The 26,735-nt window shown below is 43.4% G+C and overlaps 1 protein-coding gene across 2 annotated transcripts in view; it reads left to right on the top strand.

Moving 5' to 3' along the window:
• The first annotated feature begins 8,108 nt into the window (after positions 1-8,108).
• The window catches only part of cdon (cell adhesion associated, oncogene regulated), a 32,174-nt gene continuing 13,547 nt past the window's right edge, over positions 8,109-26,735 (top strand). For both annotated transcript variants that reach the window (XM_026192176.2, XM_026192177.2), the window contains exons 1-7: positions 8,109-8,597; positions 21,513-21,651; positions 22,231-22,509; positions 23,026-23,172; positions 23,884-24,027; positions 24,125-24,412; positions 24,494-24,763. In XM_026192176.2, the coding sequence (XP_026047961.2) occupies positions 21,579-21,651; positions 22,231-22,509; positions 23,026-23,172; positions 23,884-24,027; positions 24,125-24,412; positions 24,494-24,763 (1,201 nt within the window). In that variant the 5' untranslated portion in view covers positions 8,109-8,597; positions 21,513-21,578. The remainder of the gene's footprint in view (positions 8,598-21,512; positions 21,652-22,230; positions 22,510-23,025; positions 23,173-23,883; positions 24,028-24,124; positions 24,413-24,493; positions 24,764-26,735) is intronic.

Consider the following 26,735-nt stretch of genomic DNA (forward strand, 5'->3'; position numbering starts at 1 on the left):
GCTGTAAACTGCCTTTCATTGCCCTGATCAAGAGACCACATGCACAGCTGCAAACTTGCTCGGCCATAACACAATGACTGTCACCATCTAGAGTGCAGACAAACCAAATGTGGTGGAGAAAATATAAATTCATTTAACTTTATGGTTGATGGACTTTTGTTCAGCATGCCTAACTCGAAGCTGGAGCCTTTTCAGACAGCTCTATCTGGCTCCCAGTTGTACTGTCTTTCCAGCGGTCCCCCGGGAACTGCAATTTATGGAGCAGGGAAGAGGGAAGAGAAGCCTGCAGCATGGAGCACATTGTTCACGGATCTAGCTTGTTTAACTGGCATGAGGGAGAGAGAAAGAAGGAGGTGGGCAAGCGTTGTAAAAAAATACAGATATCATTATGAAGACATCAGTGTCTTTACTCCACATCTGCCTGAGATTTCCCCACAGCCCATTCTGTTTTGTTTAAACGTCACAAAAACTCCTGTGTCGCTGATTAGATAGGGGTCATCACTGCAATGTGGTTGGAGAGACAGAACATGCATCTATACAGTTACATATATACACAAACACACTAAACAGATCTACAGTAAATCTGAAAACGGGCAGCTATGTACACATACTTTCTTTGTTTACGCTCGGTACGTTTTCCTGAGGCTCCACAGTGATTATCTGGTGATATTCTGCAGTGATTGTGCGCCTGGCCCCTGCTGTGGGCTGTGAAGCTCCACTTCTGCGAATGCAAACACATGGCAGATGGTATCTTCCTGGTTGGTGATGTTTGACCAGTGTGATGCACAAAATTTTTTTAATACTTCTCCTTAGATGAGGGCGCTGTTTTTATCAGAAGAGGCAAGCAAAGAAAAAAAAAAAAACAATGAGGGCAGCGGACGCTCTATCACACCCTGACATCCTGTTCTCAGCCTCCATTCTGTTTGTAAAACGCCAGGCTCTTTATCTCTGCTCATATCCTGAAAACAAACAAGCATGAAGGCATAGTAAAATATCCTCTAGAGAATACCACTCAAGGCTTCCAGTGATACCCAAGTGCTCTGTTTGTGGTTTATTTTAGCACCGGTGGGAATGCCGGTCCACTCCAAAGGCCACGATGAGGTAAGTTTAAATATCCAAATATTTTGGGCATGTGCTCCACTTAAAGTTGACAAATGTGCTCCACACTCAGGAATTCATGTTGACAGCTTGATGGATGGTTTCCTTCTTAACAATGCCACTTGGTAGATACTTGCATATTTGCACAGTGACATCTACAATATGCAGCTTACAGACAGGTGACAAGTTAAAGAGAAAAAAAAGACCAACATGTTCCTTCAGAGCAGCTTAAATGTAGTTTGGCATTGATTCTTCAAGTCTTCAAGTAGTACACTGAAGGGATGAAGCAAAATTGTTCCAAAAGGTATTATTGTTTTAATGAGATGTAACAAAATCTCCCTTAGCAGGGCAAGTGGTTTGAAATGTGGAGGCTGCAAAGCACATCATAGCAAACAATTCACACATTTCATGCTTATCAGACAATTCAGTGACCACTCAGGTCATGTGGATAGGTCCATGAAAATATGAAAATTTGCTTTATTCATTATATGATATAGAAATATTCATTTCCACCTGTTTATGTATGTAGTATGTGGGACAAAGGTGCAGATTTCTTTTTATTTTTTTGATGATGATCAAGCCTCTAATGGAAAGCCTTGAACTACTAAACATTTATTTGGGGGCATTTAGCCTTTATTTTGGACAATAGAGTAGAGCAGACATGCAGGAAATGGCCTGTGGTAAAAATGAACTGAGGTCCTTGTAAAGCCTTTCTGCACACTGGCACCCAGTAATCCTTAAGAAGGCATGTTGTCAGTTATTAATCTTTAAGAACACACAAAGGAAACTTTCTGAACACTTGAATTCAAAATATCTTATCAAATATTTTATGTAATATTAGATTTAAAATTAAGCAACTGCTATACTAGATAATTATCCTGGCCAGGTCACCTCCTTTCAAAAGGTGTCCTGGCAAGGATGGCAGTAATTTAACATCACACATTGTCAGGTGAACACATAAAACTATATTAAAAACAAGTCCAAGTCCATTCTTCTATAATAGTTTTATATTACACACACATAAACTTGTCCCTTTGTCTATGCTCCATATCAAGAAAATCATGAAAATAAGCCTAGTAGCATTTGCAGAGAGACAACAAGACAGAGGAACCAATAAAATACAAGGTTACCTGCACCAAGGTGGCAGGCCCTCTGCTGAGGTATTACTTAAGACAACAGTCTTGTAATCTAGGATTGTGAGTGACAGAAAAGCCTCACATTATATAACTGACAGGTATGTGGAACAAAATAAAAACTTGTATAAGAACAAAAAGACCTCATTGTCACTGTTGTCCTAAAGAACAAAAACAACATTTCTTTTTATCTAATTAACAATTTTTGTCTAAATTGTTTGATTCTTGGTTATTTCTCCAAAGAAATAACCTCAGATCATAACAGTTTATTGAACCCTTGCACCAGATGCACTCCTCACATAACAAAGCAATAGAGTTCTCATAGAAAAGTCAGCAAAGAAGTCACTTGGCAGAGAAAAAGCATGCTGAATGTGGAATTCAGGCTGAGAGTGTGTGCCTGATGGTTATATGACCAGGCGGGGTGTGAGTGAAAGAGAGTGTGGTGACCTGTAACAGCTCCATGACTCCAGTCTGGGGCTTTAAAATCCACACGCCAGGATCCCGGATTGAACCCACTGCAGACCCCACTACAGTAAAGACGAGGCAGCCCCAATGGGAAACTGATCGTTTATTTAACTGCTCTTATATGCAATAACTAGTGACAGGAAGTCCTTTAAACAGCAGCAGTTACTATTTATGTAGTCCCTTTTTGAAGTAAACACACTTGCTGCCCCTCCTCCTTGCTGTAGACACCCTGCCGTTGAGGAATGCACCCATTCACAAGCTGGTGGCCATCTTGGAAGCTTGCCTCTCACTTCCTGTTTCCATGGCTACACTAGAGCGCTATGGGAGATGATAAGCACTTGCAGGCTCAGGTCCTAATCCTCTTCATCTAGCTCATTTTCTACATCACTTCATGGCATTTGGAATGAGCTGGAAAAGCCAGTTACCCGCAACAAGCATTGCATTTTTACACGGACAGAAGCAAGAGAAGAAAATGCGGTTACCCTCTCTCTCTCTCTTTTTTTTTTTTGCTCTGATCTCAGCTTCTCTGATCTCAGTGCAGATCAAGATAACCAGTGACTACGTATGAGAGTTAAATGTGTCTGGATCTGGATCAGTCGTATTCTGATCCGCTCCTCCAGAACTGCATCATAAATCACAAGGTCACCATGAGCCTGTGGGACTGGAGGAAACTTTAACGTTAAACTGGGATGATATTTCACTTCAGCCTCTTCCTGCTGCACTATTCCCCAAATGCCCACTACCAAGTCAAGAATGCTTTATCATGACAACGGCACATCAGTGCTGATTTGAAAGCTGCGGATGAGACTGGAACATCCGTCTTTGGCTGACAGAGCTCAGTAGACGTGAGCGTAGGCATGGATGGAAGGAGGGATGCTTTAATGACTTTACATGGGTAGACACTGGATATCTTTTGCAGATGCTAATCATTTCACAGTGTGAGACGCTCATAAAACAATGTAAATAAATAAGTGCGAGTGGAACTATTTAGTCTCAAAAACTCTTTTTTTTTCTACGGATAACCAAGAAACACTAGTGACAACTTTACAGACACACTGTTTGTAAAAATGTGTGGAAATCTGACCTTTTGTTTTTACATAAGAAAACTGACTGAACTTAGACACCAAGCGTATTTCATATACCTAATAGCAATTTTCAAAATGTGAGCTACGCCATGTAAATGTATTCTTTTTTTGTTGTTGTAATAATTAATGATGTAATCGCTACTATCAGCAATCACATTACACTAAGATATAAAAAACAGATTCTACAAAACTGATTGGACTGCACTTCACAGTGCAAATGGCCTAATGATCCAAAGCATACCGCAAAAGCAACTCCCGAACTTCTCGAGGCAAAAAGACCAAAAGACCAAGTCTGTCACTTGATGTCAACCCTATATCTTCTTTATTTGCTGAAGATAAAACTGAAGCAAAAAGACTCGCAAACATGCAGCAACCAAAGGAAACTGCAGCAAAGGCCCGGCAGAGCATCTCAGGGACGAAACACAGCATTTGGTGATGTTCATGGGTTCCAGACTTCAGGCAGTTATTAACTGCAAAGGGTTTACTTTGAAGCCTTAACAACAATTACTCAATTACTTTTGAGCCTCTGAAAATGGGGACTTTGTAAACACTTTGTAGACAGCTCATTCAAAATGTTCTGTTACTGTCATATCATATTTAAGTATAAAAATAACCTTTGTGTTTCTGCCATTTGTGTTTGGCAGTAGTCGTATTTATGTGGATGAATATATTTGATGGATTGTGGACAACTTAGACAAAACAGGGACAGCGTTACAACCTGGAGTCAGACATTTTTACGTCCCGTGTGCTTCTCACAGAGCCATGATATCAGACGGGAGAAAGCCGTAAAGGATGTGCAGGGTCAGCGCAGTGTCAGGGGGGACTCTGGGTTTCTCTACTTGGTAAAGCCCAGAGAGATGTGTGAATAAGTGAGATGTTACAGACTGATGAAATTCCCAGAGAGCCCACGATGGATAATGTGATCCCACCACAGTGATGCAGAAAACAGATGGAGAGGGCTGCCTTCAAATTTCTCTTTCACCCTTGTCTTTTACACATCCACGAACACACACACACAACTGTAGCTCATACCCAAACCTTCTGAGAGACGCAGTGTACACATATATACGCTCATCGCACACACCTGTCAAAGACATGAGATATATGGCTCTCTGAGGGGAAATCCATTGAGTCTATCTTGTAAAATATTGTGATTTTTCTCACTCTCGTATATATTTCTTCACCCGGACAGTTTTCCCTGTCTCATAAAAAGTCTAAAATAAATGTCCTTGTGCTCGCTGCTTAGGACAAACATGTCTGTCTTCTACTTAGAGCAACACAGGACTTTTCATAGGGTTGCACTCTAAATTCACAACATCTGTTTTCAAGTAAATTATGTAAATTGTGGTGTCAGATCTGAGGCCTAGCAATTAGGCTTTGGTATTTTGTCCCACTGACCAACCAATAAACCCTGACTGGCTCAAACAGGGGATGTTTCTTCTGTTATCTGAAAGTGCCTTTTAATAGCACTGGGCGACAGGCGTCCCTCAGGCCCCTGCTGATAGAGTCAACACAACACACTGCTGCTTTGCAGGTCATAAACACTCTGTTGACAGTGCTTGGAAGCTTATTATCCTCACAGCAAAGGACAACATGCTGAATGTACCAACTCCAAACAGTCCCAGCCTGGACTTTAGAGCTCAAAGCCTTTGTAAGACAGTCACGTGCCATTTCCCTACCTTTTCAACCTCGGTCAGGCTCGGGAAACTTGATTGCATAAAGTGTAAACTACAGTGGCTGTATGCTCATTAAAAAGTAATCGGAAATTGGCTAAATGTGTTGTAATCTATTGGTATTTGGAATAAACGCTGATGTGAGCCAGGAAACAAGCCGCATATCAGTTAAATGTGGGCCAGAGGTCAGAGCTGCTTTGTGTGCTTAATGTTTCTGCTGCTTCTGCGCTCAGTGAGCAGCTATCTGGAGCTGCTGTGGCTCAACAGCGTGGAGCTGGCAGCTCCGTACAGACAAGTGAGTGTATCCCCCAGGGGGCCAGAGACAGCCGAACCCTCAGTGCATGAGAAGTGTCTGTGCTGTCAGCTTTGGTTCCCAGCGTGGCCTCTCCTCCTTGGTTGCCCCACCCGCCCCCATCGAGGCCCTCCATGGCCCTTTGTGTGTGGACCGTGCTCCCTGTGGACTAGCCGCTCTCTGGCCTTTCACATGCGACTGTGTCCAATCACCCCGTTCCCCCCCCCTCAACATCAGGAGTCTCTGTCTCCATCTCCAACCAGTGGCTGACCCTGAGAGAGAGAGGCTGTCATTAGTGAGCTGAATACCTGCCTGAAGGAAAATTAATCATTTGTGGAAAAAAGATGAGGAAAAAAGAAAAGAAAAGCGGATAGCTCTAGCTAATAACATTGACTTCATAAAGGTTTATAAGGTTCAACAGATTATGGTTATTATTGGTTAATAAATTGTGTATAACTACTTCAAATCGCTATATAAGCAAATAAAGAAACAAGCTTTTGGCTGTAATAAACCCTAATGTGCTTTTGTGATAAACCCGTCTTCTGCCAATTGCATTTATTTAACGTTTAAAAGTGATCCAGCTAAAAAAGGTTCTGATGGTCTGAGGAGAGGAGTAGCAGTCTGTAGTCATCAGGATCTGGTTACGTTTAAGCCACTTTCATACATGTACTGCACCCCTGAAATCTTCTAGACATTGCCTGAAGGAGTTGCACATGAGATCACTTGGACCAGATATTACACAGACTTGTGAACGGAGCAGATAATTGTGCTGAGACTTTACAGCGAGCACATGTGTGCTGATGTGCATCATATCCTACATCCTGAATGCTCTATGTGGGCAAAACACCTTGCCTATCTACCAGCATTTCCAATAAGTGAGAATGTATCAGACACAGATAATGTCTTGTTGTATGCTACGTCTGTGAAAGGGCAGATTTAGGCAATTTCTGGAGAAATTTGTCATGATTTTAAAGGTAATTTGTGAAAATGACTTATGCTGGGCAAAAATAATTCCTTAACCAAAATAAGGACCTTGTAATGCCAAAATAAGCAATTTAAAGTCTGTTGGAATGTTTTTTAAATAAAGGTTAGGACTGTCCAACTCTTCTGAGCGAAAACAGAGGTGTGGCCTCTGTCCTTCATCAGACAGCTTCACCACCTCCTCCATGTTGTTTTCCCTCGCTCGCTGTGTCAGAGATTTGCTGGTTTGTTGGCTTTGGCCGTGGCCATCTAAAGCCCTGACTGGGTTGACCCAGCCTTGGGTGGACTGGCTCACACCTTCCATTAGAGTCAGCTGTCAGATGGTGAGCTGCACCTGCTGTCTAAAGCAGGGTGGGCCCGCCGTCGCTGCCTCCACCGCCCAGCCAACGCTGGAACACATAATTACTACCTCAAAGATGATTATGCTGTTTACTCATGCCCATACGCACAGCAGATGACTGTTTCACACTCACAGCTCGCTCTCCCCTGCCTCGCTGAGAAGGCGTCTCACCTAGTGATGAGGAAATTGTAGCAGCCAACCAACATTCAGACCATCCAACCAACAGGCCTGATGCCAAAGAATGACCCACAGCTATTAGCTGTTCAAACACCCTCCCTCCCTAATAACTTTGACTCAAGTCAATAGTTCCAGTGAGAGCTGGTTTAGTCTACAAGGAGCAGAGAAATCTGATGAAAGTAGTCCCTGAGACTGAAACACAAGATTAAGACAGACAGACAGAAATTAAATGAGCATTAAGCAGAAGCATGTTAAATATGTGTGGTTATAGCTTTACACTGTAGCTGTTTATTTTACTTTGACATACCAAACAAATACTTCTTACCTATAAATGTGTCTCCTCACCATCTAACACAGACGCAGACTCCTCTTTGTGCATAATTCAAACTGAATATTGGAGTTTCTGGAATTGTAAGTAGCATTACATGTGTAGTAGGTTTTCTTGTAGTAATTACCAAGCTGCAGGAGATCAGAGTTTATTGTGGACTATTGAATCCTCTCCCTGCTTTTCACTTTATTAAAAAAGGGCCCAACTTTTAGCCAACTTAGACCAGGCCAGTATTTCAAAATATCTGTGCTGTCATTTTGTAATTTTCGAGATTCATAAGTGACATAAAATCCATCAGTTTTTTTGAGAAGCATTGATTGTTTACAGTAAAAAGGTGATATCAGTGTGCATCATTAAGGTGGTATTAAATAGTGGGAGAATGTTGTGGTAACGTCCTGATAACGCTGTCCACGCGTGTGCGCAGACGAGGAAGGAGGAAGTTATTTTCTCGTTAGACTGTAAAACTTGTTAATGCACAGTCTATACAGGGCAACACCCCCCAAGCCCTCTGCTATTTCTCTCCCTCCCCTTTTCCAGGAGTCGTATTGAGCGTCGGGGCTGGGACATTCCTGGTTTGACGACCAGCTTCGCCGCTGCCATGATTTGCGGAGCAATTCGACACTGACTTCAAAGATGCGTGTGTGGAAGAGGCAGCGGTAGAGACGGAGACCGAGCACTGCAGAAAGTTACAATAAGACAGACATACAGAGACAGAGAGAGAGCGCCAAGTCGGGACTTTTACTGAGAGAAACGGACTCCAGAGAAAACTCTCCACCACCGACGTAACGCGAGTTTCGACCAGGGGGGACTTGGCGCACCTTGGCCCCGACGCCTGCGCTGCTTTTACGGGTTTGAACTCTCTCTCTCCCCTTTTCAACCTCTCCGACTGCTTTCATGTTCCTCAAGCCGTCTCGCACTTTGAGCCCGTTTCTAATGGAGGGCCCGGTACGGATTTGCCAACAGAAGAATGCGTTTTGCTGCTAATTCACCGGACGTCTCGCAGCTTTTGCTCTCCTGCAACAGAGGTAAGACGGCACGGAGGGGAGGCAGAGAGGGGAGTCCCGGGCTGGCTGCCTGACCGGCTGGCTGGGAGAAGACCTGGGGTAGGATTCAATGTGGAAAGCTCGAGTTTTCAGGGAAAAACAAAAGAGATGCTAGGATAAAATAGGCAGAGAGCTCCACGGTGCCGATTTGATCCATGTTGTCTCGTTTTCTTAACTTTGAATTGTGGCGGAGAGACCAGCGGCGCGGAGTGGCACTGTGGCGAGCGGAGCGTGTGTACGTTTCCATGAATTAAGGGCCCGCACTATAAACCAAGTCTGCTATGACTTTAAATAATTATTGCCCATAATTGTACTGGCGGCACTGAGTATTGAGTCTGCATTGCTTTGCGTGAAGTATAAGAATATGATGTTATGGTCCTAAAAGAGCTTGAAATAATCTCTTTTAAATTCTAATGCTGAAATCAATTCATAAGACTCCTTTAAGCAATTCTTTTGCCTACAGCCATGGTTTGTATTTTGCTTGAACACGCACAGAAGCACTCAGATTAACGTTGCTATTCAGCAGTTCTCTTTATCCTTTATGTATCCCCTGATTTGAAGCAAAAGAAAATCCAAAATATTTGTTTGGTAAACAGTTCTGGCAGCTCCTTGAAGGCAGCTACGCTCGAGTTAACATCCCACAGTTGAAATCAGATGGCCTGCAGGCTCCATTTCTTCTTTGAAAGATGAAAGAACATTTTTAGAAAAAAGGCAAACATGTCACTCCTCTGACACATTGGATTCACCTTGGTAAAAGCTGAAAATGGACTGTCAACAAGTCATACTTTTATTATAGAGAAGATCCACAGAAAAACTGCTCGAGCTGCCACATTTACCACTGTGCAGAAACATGGTGGCTTGGACTAATATTTGAAGTAGTGTGTTTTTTTCCTACAAAAACAGAGAGCCTTTATTGTTTCAGATGAATCCCCAGAGGGTGTCATAAACGTTGGTTTGGTAAATCCATGTTACCATTGCTCAGACACTTGGCAAGTGCACAAATCACTGTGCAAAGCATGCAAAAGCGACTTTACCTGCCTGGCAGACAGAAGGTGTCATTATTTACTCAACCAGGGGCATGCTTTTGACAAAGAGTAAAAACATTAGAGACAAAGAGAAATCTTTGAGTATACTGAAGAAAAAATATGCAGGTGTGCAAATATATGGTCATGAAACAGCCTTCACGTTGCTCAATTCTCCTTGGTTTCATGTTCCTTCTCACTCTTCTAATCTTACAAATAAAAAAAACAAAACAAAAAAGTAGAAATAAAGACGGCGCTGCTTTGAGCTCAAGACTAGTTGTACAAGTGTGGGCATGAACTAATTTTATTCAGGCTATGCACTTCAGGAACTTAAAGATTTATGTTTTCACAGTCCTATGCTGATGTAACCCAGTTTTCTAAATCATTGTATTTATAAAACTTTCAGCTAAATGTGCATATGAAAATGTAGTATGCACCATAAATATTGTAAGTGATAATATGAGATTAAGACTGTTGCTCTGGGTGGAAACGTGGAAAGTGGCAGAGTAAAAGTGACGGTAACGTGGTGGCTGCTGATGCCAGATTCCTCAACTTCCTCTGTCTGCTGTTCATCGTTATCATCAGAGCTTCACAGCGACTATTGTTACATAGGGGTGACTCTCAGAAAGCTGAACACTTAAAAGTTATCAAGAACAAAGTCTTGAATCCCTCTCGAATGCATGACATCGAGTCAGTGGGACACACATGGCTGCACTCAGATAAAACACTTTCAAGTTCAAACAGTTGCTCACGCATTGTTACGTTGGTGGGGGACAAGAAGACACTTCCGATGGCTTTCAAATCCTTTCAGTGCTTCCCAATATTGGGTGAGCTTTTGACAAGGGCAGAGCGAGATTTGCTCTTTGTGTTCAGGGCGTTGATTTTGAAGGAGAAATCCTTCCTCAGGTTTGAGTCTGTTCCAAGAAATTTTTCTTTTTATAAATAAACAAAAAACTAAGGTGTAACTTTTTCTGCAGCCGCTTTCCCTCATTGTAACCTAATTGGCTCTATGATCCTTGCATTGCTTTCTACTCAGTCAGTCCTCTTGGACGACTACTCCTTTATTCAGAAAGCTCAATTGCCAAACGTATCTTTGTTTTATGGCAGCAGAAATATGTGTTTACAGTCTTTATTTGCTCTGTTATTTTTTTTTTAAATACCGTCTATATGAGGCTCTCTTTTGTGTCCAAACTATATTGCTGTATGGTATAGTACAAGTTCCTGATTTTAAACTTTCCAGAATGACTTTAATGTATTTAGTACAATTGACTGTGTTTATCTATAGTAGCTTTGTATTGGGAATGTGACTGAATTGGAGGACAGAGCCTCAGACCCTTTTTTGTGTGTGTGTGTGTGTGTTTGTTTTCCCTGCATGTATTTAGGGAAATTAATAAACCATTAGTGGCTCGGCGCTTATCAGACAGACCTGAACAAAGCACAACGATGCCATTAAGCGAGTTGGAATAATGTTTGAGCCATTAGGGTGCTCGTTAATGATAAACACATGTTGCTGTAGGAGAACTATGTTAAGTGGGCAATTTGGACATAAGCACGTGTAATGATACCAGCTCCGGCACTTATAATGGCTCTCTTGATTTTTCTGATGCAGTACTATATTCTCACAACCACTTGCACACCAGCAATCACAAATGACTGCTGAATGTGGTTTTGTTAATGATTAAACCAAAAAGTAAAGTCATATATACAGTGAAATCTTGCAGTTCCTGAGATTATAAAACATTTTTTAATACTCATATGATTAATTAATAAGTTGACTGACAATTAAAGTCATTAAAGAAAATGTAAAAAAAAAAATCTAATATCCTGAGATGCTTTTTTTTCCTCTTACTTCAGACTCTGGGAAAGTCCAGTGGCCCTTCTCATCATTTTCTCACCATTTTTAAAGTAATTCTGCTGTTAAAACTAATTGTGAATAAGCAGTTTAGTTGTAGATTTGTAGATGAAGGTTTGTCTGAGGTGAGTGTGGAGGAAGAGGGAGACTCGAGTATATTTTGGCCATCTCCCACATTCTCCCCTTTTCTAAGCCGAACAGATTTGAGGCCTGTCAGTAAACCTCAGTTCTGGCTCTAAAGTGAATGGAAGTGAGTTTAAAACCTAAATCACAATGTGGCTTGCTTGTTTATTTGGTTTCGCGCTCTGATCTGTCGTATTATTGCACCATTGGATTCAACCTTTGGCTGAGAAGAATGTTATGAGAGTCATAAAGCAGGAGAAAATTTAGTTTTTGGAGCGGTGACGTTAGTTTTCATCTCCTTCACAATATTTTGACTGCTGGAATTAAGACTCATTCATTTTCTAAATCTCTGATTACTAATCCATTTCAGCTTCTTAGTAATAATAATGTAGAATTTATGAAACTGTTTTATGGTTGACGTTAAAACGTACAAGTAACTATTCCCAAACCAAAACCTGGCTTGTTTTAAACTCTTGACATATAGCCCTCCTTTTACTCTCATTGCTCAGGGATTGAGTCATACTGCAGCATTTTTACCATTTTCTATTGCTGCCCTTTACTCTGAGAGCTTCAGCTCCCATTCGTCAAGGGTAGAGTCAGACCTCAGGCCCCATTAGATGGACAGAGGGGAGTTGTGGGCAGCATGCCAAAGAGCCCCCATGTTCAAGGAGCCATGGGGGGTGCTGATTGACAACACCCAGCAGCCATGGGCAGGGGGTCGCTGGGAAAGATGGGCAGGTCAGAGTAAGAGTTTGAGCTCTTGTGACTGCTGGGTTGGTGAGAGCGCCCTGCAGCTGCGGTGCTAACAAAAAAGGCTTTACTTTCCAACTTCAGTTTCCCTCTGTAAATATATTCTGTGGGCTGGCTGTGAGCGGAACTGGGTTGGAATTGAGGTAGCTGTAAGGTGTCGCTTGTGTTTATGTGAAGCAGACATAAGTAGCGCTTCTTATCTCCTATGAGCTCACACTGTCATTATTTTAACTATGCTACACACATTTCTCTCTGCGGGACCCCCACCTCCCCCACCCCTCCCTATTTCTTCTATTCCCCCGACTCTGACAGATGATCCAAACACAGCAGCACAGACTCGCCGTACTACGCAAACTTGTTTCTCCTGTAGGTTACAGATGAGCTGCGTGCTTCCTCTGGTACGACTCTTCCGAAATGTCAAAGGTGAGCTGACTGTAACTCAACGTATACACCAGCTCTCAACAGATCACCATATTGAGTTTCTAAAAATTCAGAACCTTGAAGGACCTGAAACTGGATAACGACTTTCAGGAGATTTGAGAAATAAAATGAGAAACATCAGGGCATAATTGTTAAGACAAACAAACAGTTTTTGGAGCAGCAGAAACAGATGTTCCAGCCAGCCACTGAAATGCAGCGGAATGAGGAGATAGGCAGGGTGAAGAGGTCTGCTTGTTCTCTGAAAAATGTTTGCATACTGTTAATGTAATGGAAATACAGGCCTTAGCTAAATATATATGTGTCCATGCTTTCAATATGATAAGGGAATGTAAGCCAATACCACACACGTAGTGCTTTAAAGCACAAACGCAGCGTCCAGGCGGCCGCGTAGATTCTGAGAATACCCCAAGGGCAGGTTGTGCGACACAGTGGGATGCACTTTTTACCACAGGAAAATATAGTTGGGTTAACTTTGATCCATAGCTTGGGGATGTGGGGGTTATATGGATAGAACAAAAGATGAAAATGGACTAGAATACTTTAATGATCTCGAGCCATGGTTTGAAGTACGTCGCTTTCTCTAGATGCCTTTATTTATGGGCTCATAATCATCTGAGGGAGTGCCTCTTGGCTTGTGCAGCTACAGTACATGTGTCTTTAGCATGATGCAGAGCACCACATGCACGACAGAGAACAAAATTTTCCCCGGGAAGGCCTAACGTGGCATTTGCGCGTGCAGATACCCGATGAAAGCCATCGTCCTGTGTTGTTAATCAGCCCCAGAGAAGATTTCAGGGAGTGAACTTATGAACTGGACTCCTCCTGCAGAGTATTTCAGAATATTTTTTTTCCCCTTTTCTTTCTGCATCCTCAGCGTCTTCCTGTTTGCAAGATTAATTTCTTTTCCCCTTCCTGTTAGCGACCCCACTAAATACGCCTGCATTAGTCCGTCACCTCGTCGCAGGCTCCAAGAGTTAGCCTTTTCTGTTTGAATCTGCGGAGCGACCGCAGCTTTCTATTTCAAATGTTGAACCAATAAGTCACATCTGACATGGGTTTTCTGCAAACCAGAATGTGTGTGCTGCTGAAAAGCCAGCACAAAGATCAGCAAGACTATATTAAGGCAAAACTAGCGGCTGGCACTCCCCTGCAGCTGACAAACAGGCTTCTTGTTTGAAGGGCTGTTTTCCTCCCAGATCAGAGTGTGAGGCAGTGTGGGTACTGCTGCTGCCTGCCTCTGGGCTTGTGGTTGTGGGTGCCATTTTGGGCCTTCCCTACTCTGAGATGTGAGCCTTTAGGGAACATTGGAACCCCCTATTTATAAAAGATATTCAAAGTGAGTGGAGGAATGTAAGTCAGAGGGATAAAACATAGGGTTGGTCCAGCCTTTTACATTGTTCGGAGAATATTTTAAGATGGGAGCAGACATTCTGCGGAGTATAGTTCTGCCTTGAGATGGATAGATAAAACTCTGTTTTGACTGACTTTAACAAAGTAAAGTAAATCACTGTCACCGTTTCGCGGCGCTTTCACACAGTAGCAAACACACGAACCCAGACAAGAAAAAACAGAGTTGCTGTAAGCCACAGTTTTTCTATTTCCGCTGTGTTTTGGTGTTGTCATTGAGGTTGCGTTTCTGTTGGCGCCGCTGCAGCACTACATCATCTCCCAAAAGCTTTTCTCACCTCCAGTGCTGCAGCAGTAAGCAGCGGGGACCCTAAACATTTCGGAGAGCTTTTTACAGTTTGACCAGGAGCCAGAAGTGGAAACTCGGATGATGTGAGTGTTGATGTATCGCCACCGAGTTTGTTTTGCGATCATTTGATGGCTGCGCAGCAAAAGAGGAGCGTTACAAGGAGAGACGGATAAACATTTAGACAAACTAAATAAAGCATTTACACACTCTGTTTGGGACTGTATATTTATCTTTGGGTCTTCGAGCTTGTACGTGTAAGGGGGGGTTGGGTTGGTTTGTTTGGGTTTTTGCAAGAGATTTGTGGAATCTGTGAAGAAGACTAATTATATTTTAACCTTTTTGCATGTCTTTGTTTTTGTTGTGCCGGTGGCTGGGGAGTTTTTAGCAGATGAGGCTTTCCTCACCCCGTCCACACACACACACACACACACTCCTCTCCAGCATGAATATGTTGCCATTACTCTGTTATACTTACAAAGTGCATTTATCATTATGAAAAAATGAAAATGTCTGTGTGCACTTTCTTTCTCACGCCTCTCGAGTGACAAATGAAGAAGAGCTGCTGAGGCAGCCCAGTTCAGTTTTATTTCTGGCCGGTTTTAAATCCTGACTTTGTGAAACTGAGTTTCTTGTTAGTATCTATTTGGACACCTTGTCATTTTGTTTTCGCTGCACATGTTTGAAATTACATTATTTAATGTATGTTTCAGTCTGAAAGTGCTTTTGGTTGGCAGCCAGGGACCTATCAGGAGGAGACTGAACAGGAATTGTTTGTCTGCGTCTTTGCTGCTTGTTGCTGTAGAGACACGGGCAGTGATGGAATCCAGGAGAGCTGGGGAGGGACGGGAGACTGCGCTTAGTGGAGAAAGGGTGGGGGCAGCTGGATCGCTGTATGCCCATGGTTTATAGCCCACACAACAGCATTTAAAACACAGATAGCATCTTGACTCCCACAGCAGAGCTGGACATTTTCAAGTCTTTTGGCAAACTTGATCATTTTTCTCCTCCCCTGCATCAGCATGTTTTCCCATCATCTCTCTAATCAGGACTGATAGTGGGGAATGTAAATCTGTGGCCTCCTGCCCCCGGTGCCACGGCTGCACAAGCTCCCAGCTCCCCTCGCACTTGCCATGATGAATCAACGTCTTGGCACATGCTGGAGATCAGTGTTATAACGCACCCTGCGGGCAAGAAGGCCTTCTTCTGCATTCCTTCTTTCCATCAGAATTACCTTTTCGTCTGAGCAGACGTTCCCCTGTGGGCTGAAAGGCCTGTGAAATCAGTTGGAAGGGCCCAGAGAGCTTAGACAATGGGGTAGGGTTGTTAGTTACATGCGCTTTGCAAAAGGTCTCGAGGTGGCCTTGTATGGTGGCGATACCCAGGGATCTGTTTCCAATGTCCGAGGCTGCTATTGAGTTTCGCCCCTGTGGTTAATCCTGCTGTTCAGGACCTTGGGAAACAACCATACCTCCCTACTTTCCTGTCCCTCCCCCGCACAGATTCCCAGGAAAAACAAGACATTGCAGAACAATCGCCAATTAAGATGGGTCTTACATACTGTACCATTCAGTCTCTATCCCTTCTGTCTCAATCTTTTTACCCCCTCCCTCTTTCTATCCACTCTCAGCTCTCTGTTTGTTTCCTTGGCCAACAAGCCTGAGGGTAGAATTAGCACTGTCTCCCAGGTCCCGGCCCTGGCACTTTGGGAGGGTCGGACTCTGGTGAACGGAGGCGTTGTTGGGAGGAGGTGGGGGAACGGGGTGTGTGTCCTTGGTAAACAGGGCTTTGTGGGATGTGACTGTCTGATCCCCAGGGGCCTCTCCTTTCATTGCTCTTCTGTCCCGTACAACAGCACTGTAGTCAGGACCTTGGCGTCAAGATGCTCTGGGACCCGCTTGGCCTCGTCATCACCCTGCGCCTCCCGGACTGATGGTTGTCTGTCAGCTGCACACAGACATGAGAGAAACAAGTGTCTCAAAAGTAGCCTGTCCTTGAAGATGTCTGCTGTAGAAAACTCTGTTTAAATCTTTTATTGAGACACCTTCATTAACTTTCTCAGGCTCAGACAAGTGCAGTCGATTTGTCTCATGGATAGACTAAAACCTCCTTCTCATTGTAAAACAAAAAGGACCCTCCCTTTCTTTCCCTAATTCCCTCAGTTCATTCCAAATCATGTCTGTCTTTTTCTCCCTTACTTTAGCTCACCCCCTTCTGTCTAAGACAGTCCCACTTTTAATAAGATCTCAGTCTTCAATCAGACAGAGTAAGGCCATACCAGAGGCCCAGTGTTTCCACTCATTAGTTTTTCTCGGTGGCCCCGGGCTGCCTCGGTGGACTCACCCAGACCAATACAAGAAGCCCATAATGGTCCCTTAGAGTCTGTTCTATGAGTCGGGTCTTCCAAAGTTTCTGGGCTGAGCTGAATGTAGCTCGGCTGAATCATCAGTCAGTTTTGGCAGTTTTGGATGTCTTTATCTGTACGCTTCTATCTCCGAGCCAAATAAAGGAGGAGAAAGAAGTTTGGGCTTGGCCACTTTTCACCTCCTATTGAATGTTTCACCTTTTTAAATCCTACACATCTCCTTTTACTTCTCTTCCAGAGAGCCTTTCTTTTTATTTTTCTGTTATAGCTTTTTTACCCCATTGCCTCTCATCATTCAGAATTTATCTCCCATCTCTTGTGTGTATGTGTGTGTGTGTGTGTGTGTGTCTTTCTCTGTCTTTTTCTGTGTGTCTGTCATGCTCTCTCTTTGTGGAACTGAGGAATGTGTGTGCTGCAGATCCTCTGTCAGTGAGATGTGGGGCGAGTGCAGACAGGTTTGGGGTATAGCATGTGAATCCGCTTCGGCACACAGGTCAGATTAGACCATCATACCAGAAAAGACTTGCCCTTTCTCTTACACCCCACTGATCATTTACCCTTGACATCTTTATCTCTAAGCTTCAATTGGTTCTGGTCACCTGTAACAGTTTGCTCTTTCTTAAACTAAACCTTTTGATTTAATGAATTTGTGCTCTTCTACTATTCATTATTAGTCATTTATGATAAAAACATGATATAAAATTAGTGCATTAATGTTGGAGGGCTGCATCATGGTGTCTGTGTTTCTCTGTGAAGCAGAGAAGCCAGGCCCCTGTCTCAGTCAGCAGCACCAGTTGTGACCTGTTCTTCCTCTGCCCTCCAGGTCTTTGATGCTTCGCTGCATTGCTTTTGTCCCTGTTTACCCAATATGACAGGGATATGGGCCAGTCCCACATGGGGGCAGATGGGGCTTTAAGTAGTTCCTGCAGAGAGGGGGCCAAAAAAGAGGTGCAGGTGCTAATCGCCCTAGAACTCAAATCCCTTTCTTTTCCCTGAGGGCAGCCTGTCAGTGTGTTTATTTTCTCCTGTGTCATCACCAGGGATCCTGCTTGTCCTGTGAGGGGGTAGATGGTTTTATTCCTCTGTTTGAATGTCTCCCTTGATAGAAAAATAAAGGTGGTGCCTCTCAATCATATATCTGTACTGTGGAGTTGTCCGGAAGGGAGTATGACAGATGAAGTAAAAAAACAACACAGAAAACAGAGTTACAAAGTCTCAGGAGATTGATGTTTTTCTTGCAGTTGCACCGTTAAGCCAAGTGTCAGTCAAAGATTTGCCAAACACACATGGGTCAACCCCCCACACCCAAAAAAATAGGAACGTTTCCACTTGAACTCGCTGACACATCCACCTAATTTTTTATTTTAATAAACTCTTTTTCGGTGTATCATCTTTCAACGGTGCACAGTTGATTTTTATGCAGGATGTCACTTCGATTTATAGCTGCTCGATCCTGCCTTGAGAAGGGCCATGCATCCACACCGTGAGTACAAAAACAGACAGTATCATAAGATCAGATTTTCGGGAAGGAGAGAAAGAAAACGGGAATACCACATATTTTCCTTTTAGGTGGTAAAATGTGGAGGAGTGAGATCAACACTCCACCATTAACACAGGAAAAGAAAAAAAGAGTCTCAGGCTGATCCGGCTCCAGTTGACAGGGACTTCCCCTTTGTAAAAGGACCACTCCAACTTTTGTCTGGGTGTCTGGAAATAGGAAATTGGACTTGCCTTTCCATGCAGCCAGTGTTGCCAGCATTAGGACTAGTCTCTGATGAAAGATAAGAGATATCCTCACAGTGTCTGTCTCCACTGAGGAGGCTTCATGGTGGCGGATGTCAGGGGAAAGCCAAAAAGATAAGAAACAGGAATGATGCCCTTGTGTTTCCTCGTTGTGCCAGATCAATAGGGCAGATAGGCAGCTGTGTGTGTGTTTACACAAGGGCATCCATTCAGAACTTTAGTGCCCAACTGGCCCTCCTGATGGGAGGACTGAACAGGTTAAAATAAGAGAGCGAAGGAAAGGTAGCCAGAGGGAAAAAAGCTCCGGTTTCTCACCGTACTGTGTGCCAGTGTGCCCATGCTTGGTTGTTCATTGTTTTAGCACTGTTGTTATTATTGTAATTATATATCATTATTCCGGCAGAGAGAGAAAGATAGTTTCCACTGATGACATGGGGGTAGTGTGCAGGGCCTGTTGCAACTTGTGGGCTGGAGAAACGCCAGCCTGCAAAGATGTAAGTTTGATCTGTGTGAAGTAGCATGGACACAGTTAATATGGAGCCTAAAATGCAAAGAATACACCATATGCATCATGGCATGTTCCTGAAACTCGGCAGTTGTAAACTAGCTTACAGGCTAGAGGGTTCACAAAGAATTCATTTTTAAATATTAATTCTTAAGCACTTTATTCTTGTTTTGCTTTAAATATTTAGTTGTGTGTGTGTCAGTGTGTGTAATTGAAACGGAGACAGCTGGAGGTAACCTCTGGGAGCTGTCCCAGAGCCACCAGACACCCGCTGGTTCATCCTCTCGCTCTTTTGCTACTCCTCCATAACCTTTGACCTCTGGGTGATCAGGGGCGTGAGCCTAGAGCTGGAAGAGTTTATTATTTCCTGCCTCTTCTATCCTTCTCCTCTCAGTATGCCCTCTGAGAGAATGAGAGAGAGCAAGATGAAGAGAGTGGGTATGAATACATCAAGTGAAGGCAGCAAAAGCCCCAGCATTCAGAATGACCTTAAAAAATGCACAGTGTTAACTAATTAGCAATGCATATACATAGCGTTGGCACAATAAATCATTTGACTTGCCATTTGTGGCTTTTATAAGAATTTATGAACCTTTCACCACCATAAAGCTAGAAAGCATCTTCTGATTATATCGAGCCCCACTAGATTGCATATAAAATATAGACAGAGGTGCAGGGGTGTCACCTATTGGTCTTAAATGCTGCATTTTGAAGCTTCAAAAGGACCACTTTACCTGCTTGGTTGTATAATACAACTTGTCGATGTCACAAACTTGATGGAGAGGTCCAGTTCAGTGGGTCGATTTAGTGGAAGTTTGGCCTGGCTGCTAGAGTACCTTGTGTTGTTCTGTCCATTAAAGTAGCCACTCTCTTGATGTCTTTAAATGAGCAAATTATATGTAAAAAAGCAAAACATTCACACCCCCTTGTGTAGTTGTCTCGAAAGGCCACACTATCCATGACAGTAACCAAATTCAGAGACTGCTGTTTCGACTGAACCCTTCATAGAAAATGTTTTTACCCCAGTTAATCATATTTATATACTATACACCAAATACAGTAGATGAAAATTTAAAGAAGGTCTGAGGAGGGCGTGAAGTGAGAGTGGGATGGACTCCAGCGCTATTTACTCGTGGGTTAGACCACACCTATCATCAGACTTGACCTTCACTTTCATCCCAACTACACTGCTCTTCATGGCAATAACTTTCAGAGTTGCTATTGGGTGTTTAACATGACAAGGTAAAATTGTATTAGTTAATCTTCTTACAAAGAAAGCTTCATTGGTTTTAGTTTGGTACAATAGGCCTGTCTCATTGTGGGAGGCTCTGAACCTTTACAGTATAAGCTTGAGACATTAATTACAGTTTGCACATTACTAATTGTGCTCCTAATACACACAGCATTACTGTAATTACATGTAAGCACTTCACATCCCTGTGTTTATTTTTTGGCAAAGTAATTAGCAGATTAATTGACGACAGAAATAAATATTCATTGTAGCCCCACGCCAACAGGTCTTTTTCAAGCCCTACTGCACCCTCGAGAGGAGGCTAACCAAATTGACCTGCTTGATTGTCGGGCGGACGAAACAATGTTTTAGTTAGAGAATGAGGGTTAGAAACCTGTTGAGCCTCGCCGCTCCCACCCAGGCATCATGCTTTTAATTTGACCCACCCTTCAGCCTCGGTTGGCCCTTCCGCTAATGTCTGCGAGCCACGAAGCACCAGTGTGAATATCACAGCTGGACAACCATTGTCCCGCCAGCCTCAGGCTCAAACCCTGGTTAGCAACCAGGAACCTGGGATCAAAGCTTGCCCGGATTACTCTTAGAAAAAGGAGGAGGCGTTGCATTCGGAGGGGGGTCTGGTTGAAAAGGATAGAGGAATGCTCCTAATTACGTGCCCTCCACTTCTTTTCTGTCTCTCTCTTTGGCTCTTCTCTTGTCTTACCGTGTGTGTCTGGCCTGCACTTCAGGCTACATTGAACCTATGAGGAAGCAACACAGTGTGACAAGAGAGTGATATTAAGAGTGAGGCGACGGTCTCTCCACAGATACTCCATTATCAGGAGATCTCAGCGGTCTTGTGGGAAGAGAAGGAAGCAGAGAGGCTGGACATTCCAGCCTCCACACAGACACTGAAGTGGGTGAGAAGAGGGGTCAGAAGAGAGGGTGGGAGGTGTAGATCAAGGAGTGTGTAAAGAGGATGTGTCGTGAAGATTAGAGGGATTGTCGTTCAGGATTCAACGGGAACTTAATTGATTTTTTCCCCCCACCTCTGGTTTCCTCTTCCTTGCTTTGCTGTTTGTTTACATGTCGTCTCTTGCGCTCGCGTACATGACGCCATGTTTCTCTGCAGAGCTGCGGCCTGATATGTTTTTCTACTCATCTGTGTGTTGCAGGTTTGCTGAACAGACGTGGACGTACTTACTGGACAACACGGCCTCTGGCAGGGGTCAAAGTGCACCATGGACAGTGGCCTAAGGGTCCTCCTGTCCACTGTGCTGTGTCTCAGCCAGTCTTTGCTGATCACCTGCTCATGTAAGTTGTTGTACAGCTCTATTTACTTTTATTAGCAAAGAATAATTTTTTTTAAATGGAAGAAGATCAGCTTCAAAGCTGACAAACACAGTGGATGCTGTCCACAAATGAGGACACACAGATAGTTAATAATAAAGGCAAATATTTTCAGTGTCAGGTGGATGATTTAGAGGCGTGTTCCTGATTCAGCTCCTGATTGGCCATAAATTAACTTGTGCAACTCAAAGTAAATATTTTGGACCTTTTAATTACACATTTTGGTCTTCCCTAGCAAAAAACAAATTAATACTGGAAATTATTGGTGTAAAAGCAGTTCTATTGAAAAAAGGGAAATTGTTGACAGGCTGTTGGATTATACTCTTTCTAAATTATCGCAAGCATCTTTCTGCCTTTTACTTTAAGAAATGTATTGGCAAATACTGCACAGTAATTTGTCGGTCAGTCTCTATTGTGTAAGTTTATTAAAACAGCTTTAACAACAATGCGACAGTTATAATTTGATTTATAATTTGAGCAAGCCTGCCGTTTATTAATTCACATGTCTGAACCTGTTTTTCTCTGCTCTCGTCTTCTCATCAGCTCAATATCCATCTTTCCACTCTGAGCCCGCCTCCTTGGTTCAGAGTCAAGGCTCTGTTGTCCATCTGCAGTGCTCTGTAAGTCCTCCATCAGCGGTGGTCTCCTGGCGCTTCCGAGGCCTTCCCCTGGACCGGGACACTCTGCCTGGTGTGGAGCTTGGCAGTGGCTCCCTCACAATCTCCTCCCTTATGCCCAGTCATGCTGGTGTCTATCAGTGTGTGGCACGCTTAGACCACGGGCCCGCCATCGCCAGCCGCTACGCGCGTGTTGCCATAGCAGGTACGGATGCAGAGAATTAGAGTCCTGTGCATGCTCCCGCTCACTTCAAAGCGCAGTGATGAAGAAAGAGAGGAAATGGCCTTGAGAAAAGGAAGGCTATTTCGTGATTGCTGAACACTTAGAAAGAATGCCTATCCTCAGCTGCCTGCTGCTGAGTGGCGGAGGGGAAGGAAGCAGTAGGAGCTTTTACTCGGGCATCGTTCCAGATGCCTCTTGACCGGTATCCTTAATGAGCTTTGGGCTTTCCTGTGTGCAGCATGTTCCTGCTGGGATGCTTCTTGCTCTTGGACAGTATGCTAAGAGGCTGACCTTGCTTTGGAACTGTATCAGGCATGAGTCGAATCACTCACTGCAACAATAAACAAGCCAAGTGGTCCAACACAAACAGCTCAGCTCAAGTAGTGCTGATCATCTTTGTCACTGACTGTGCAGATGCTCAGAAGATATTAAATGTCTGATATTCTGGACTCAAGGAAAGTTGAACTAAGGCAATTGTGTTTATTTCTATCCATGCAGAAATATCAAAATACGAAGATGGCCAACGGCGGTCATTATCAGTGCAGGAAGGGAGCACTGCTCTTATAGAGTGTCCTCTACCACGTAGCATTCCTCCAGCTATTCCTAGACTGAGGATACAGGGGGGCTGGGTGGAAGCTTCAAAAGGTATGTTTGAAACTCAGATAAATGTGTAGTTTTTCTAACTGTATATGCTGTTCTCTGAAAAAGTCAAAAAGTGTTCAATTGTAAAAATACCACTTATGTCAGTTTTCTTTATTTATTCATGAGCTCTAAATAGACTGTAGAATATTTAAAAAGTGCAACACTGCACTACGCTAAATATTATTTATATATACTATCACTTATCAAAGGGAGATAAAGGTGGCTCTCATTTATGAGGCCTTTTGAGTATTTTTGAGCTTTATGAAAATTTTTCATTACATGTAAATTTTCCATGTGATTTTGTGATATAAGTGCAAGGCAGAGTTTTAGATTTAATGGAATCTGGTCAAATGAATTTTCCTTGATTGGTACATATTCCTTCTATAGTATTCTTGTTTTAATAAATAAACATTTGATTTTCTATATTTCATTTTTATTGCTTTGTTTTTATTGATTTTAAAAATAATTTGTTCCAGTGTAGAGACTCTGATAAGAAGTGAAGACTACTTTGAGGGAGTTAAGTAAAGTTTGGTGAAGCCATCTGTGAATATGATTTCCTCAAAACAGACACTTCCATTTGGTCATTCATTTTGAAAATTTATGAAGGAATCCATGCATTTGTCCCCTTTTGTTCATCTGCTTGTGGTGTGATGCATGCTGGCTGTATACTGTGGAGGCCTTCCTATTACTTTAATCCTTTCCTTCTCTTTTCAGATGACTATTTAATACTTCCATCTGGCAACCTCCAGATTATCTCTGTTTCAGCCCAGCACCAGGGCATGTATAAATGTGGTGCAGTGAACCCTGTTACCAAGGAGACCGTCATACAGTCTCATGGCACTAAGCTGTCCGTCAAATGTAAGTTAGATGATGTTAAATCAAGGAGAAGCGTTTATATGTCTGCTCTGTTATGTCAGACCAACGAACGTCTTTGTCTTTTTTTTGGTTTGTTTAGATTCAGACCCCTCCTCCTCAGTGCAGATCGTTTATCCCAAAACCCCAAAGACTGTTTCGATTGAGAAGTCACAGCCGCTGACCTTGGAGTGTGTTGTGTCTGGTAGTCCTGCACCTGCAGCTAAGTGGTTTAAGAATGGCAAGGTCATACCGGGGCCTTCTCACCAACGACAGCACAACAATCTGGCCTTTGTTGGGGCGATGAGAAGCGATGAAGGCAGTTACACCTGCGCTGTTGAGACGGAGCAGGGGACTCTCGTCAGCGCTAACTATACTGTGAAGGTTCTCGGTAAGAAAAACACAATGAGAGAGGAGTGTGAGTGGTGACTGTTTGATGCAGATGTTTAACATTTCACGCTCACCTTCACAGAGCCTGTTTCCATCATCGAGGGACCGGGGAACCAGCTCGCCTCTCTCGGCTCCTCTGCTCGTTTTATCTGTGTAGCCCAAGGAAATCCATCTCCAAACATCACCTGGCTGTTCAACGCAGAGCCCATCACCCCTTCACATCGCTTTCAGATCTCTGGATCCTCACTTGTTGTTTCAGATGTGACACGACAGGATGAGGGAGTTTATCAGTGTCTGCTGGACAATGGCTTTAGCTCAGCGCAGTCCTTTGGAATGCTCACAACTCAAGGAGGTATGTATGATCAGTTATCTCTATCAAACAACAAAAGCTGTACCGGATTGCCTTGTTGATTCCTAGGTTGGGAACAACTAAAGGTTGTTTTCTTCTCTTAGGTTTAATTCATCCCAAAACCAAACATATTTATTTTTCATTCAGCCTTTAGTGACATTCGTGCCGCTAGATTGTTTCGGTGTCTGGTTTTGGAGATTTCTTCAGTAACTGGGTTATGATTTCACTGCTGATATTTTTTTCTTTTATCACTTTGCGCACCACAAGACAAGTGCCATCTGGTCCCATTATGTTCAAGAGAGTGCAGAGATCTGACAGCCAGTATATCCAAAACTTACTTAGACTTTTCCCTGCATTTGCATCACAAATGGAGGAGTCTTAGATTGAAGATGTTCCACACACCGAAAGTTAGAAGTTCCAAGAAATACACTGCATTGCAAATGTTACAAAAAATTTAGGGTATTGTTAGAAAGGGTTAAGGCATCTTACCAGATGGGATCTCTGTGGGGCCTGTGCATACAGTATCTGCAGGGAGCCCTCGCTTTGTGAGTGTGAATGTACGTGTTTCTCTAAGGACTGGCAGGGGAGGCTTGGCCAAGGCCGCCCTCCTCCTGAGCCTTGAACTGAGCTTGAGCGTGAGAGTGAGCTTTGTGCGCACCGTCGGGGATAAGCCCCCGGACGCTGGAATGTAAGGAGTAGCCGTGGAGGGTTATGACGAGGACCAGACCACCCAGCTGTCAACATCATACACAACTGCCTTTTATTTATTAATACATCACAACCATCCCCCTCCTCCTCCTCCTCCTCCTCCTGCAGTCTCCCCCAAGCTTTCCTTCTACTCCAAGGCCCCATTCCTGAGCTCTCCTTGCTATCTTCAGAATGATTAATGCGGCTACATGCAGAACATAGGGAGTACAAGTCACCATCAGGTGGGTTCACTGCAAAACGTTTGCTTCCCTCCACAAACTGCAGAAATGAATATTTTTTGCTGCAGACCACTTTTATACACAAAACAAGCTGATAATTCAGTTTGTTATCAGGTACCAGGCACCGGAGCTTATCAAATGCTATTACATTCAAATTAAACAGTATTATTGATTTATGTAGCCTGTGATAGTAATTCATCAAAGAAAGAAATTTGGTTTGACAGCACCCTGTATTTACCTGCTGATGTGCATTATTCTATCATGCTGTGGTCTGGGTTTCTTTGACCTTTTATGAATTAACATGCAAACTAATCACAAAGTTATCCACTAAAGTCATTATTTGTTGGTTATCAGTGACAGAAGATCATTAAGTGCAAGACTTGGCCTTTTTACTGCCTGAAACTTGTGAAACAAGAGGAGTCAAAACACTTTACTCTTTACTGGATCCGTCTTCACAGGAAGGAGGTATCCACAGGTCCTCCAGCAGGCTCTTTCCAGGCTCCTGTCTCTGTCCTTAATCCTTCATGATTTACCACCACATTCACTCCCAGGTGCTCTCCTCTAATGCCATGACCTTTTTCTGGGAAGAACCTGGCAATGTATCTTTTTCTTGGTTTACTAGCACTTGTAATGTACCACTCCTTCCCATCAGAATAGTGAGGTCGCTGTGTCCTTAATCGCCTCCTCCTCTCTCATTGTGTCAGAGTAGGAGCCCTGGCTGTGGTTGAGCTATGAGTCAGAGCTGTGGAGAGGTGAGAGTGTTGCAGGGCTGAACGAACAGGAACGTGTGGAGGGCTGGATGTAGCGCTGAGGTCTGATTCTCTCCGGTATTTTAATGGTTGGTGTGTGGAATGTGTGGCAGCTGGCTACAGTCCCAGGATCAGGTCTAGTGTTACCAGCTCTAGGCCTGTTTGTTTTACAAAGTGAACCGGTCCCACATACACCAAAAACAGCCTGAAACTGGACCCAGGACCCTGCAGTGTGTGTGTGTGCCTCTGCGGTGTTTACCTCCTTACTCACTTGTTTTGTTTTTTAATATTCAGCTGTGA

This window comes from Astatotilapia calliptera, chromosome 14, assembly GCF_964374335.1.
Source record: "Astatotilapia calliptera chromosome 14, fAstCal68.1, whole genome shotgun sequence".
In the NCBI taxonomy this organism is placed as follows: Eukaryota; Metazoa; Chordata; class Actinopteri; order Cichliformes; family Cichlidae; genus Astatotilapia; species Astatotilapia calliptera.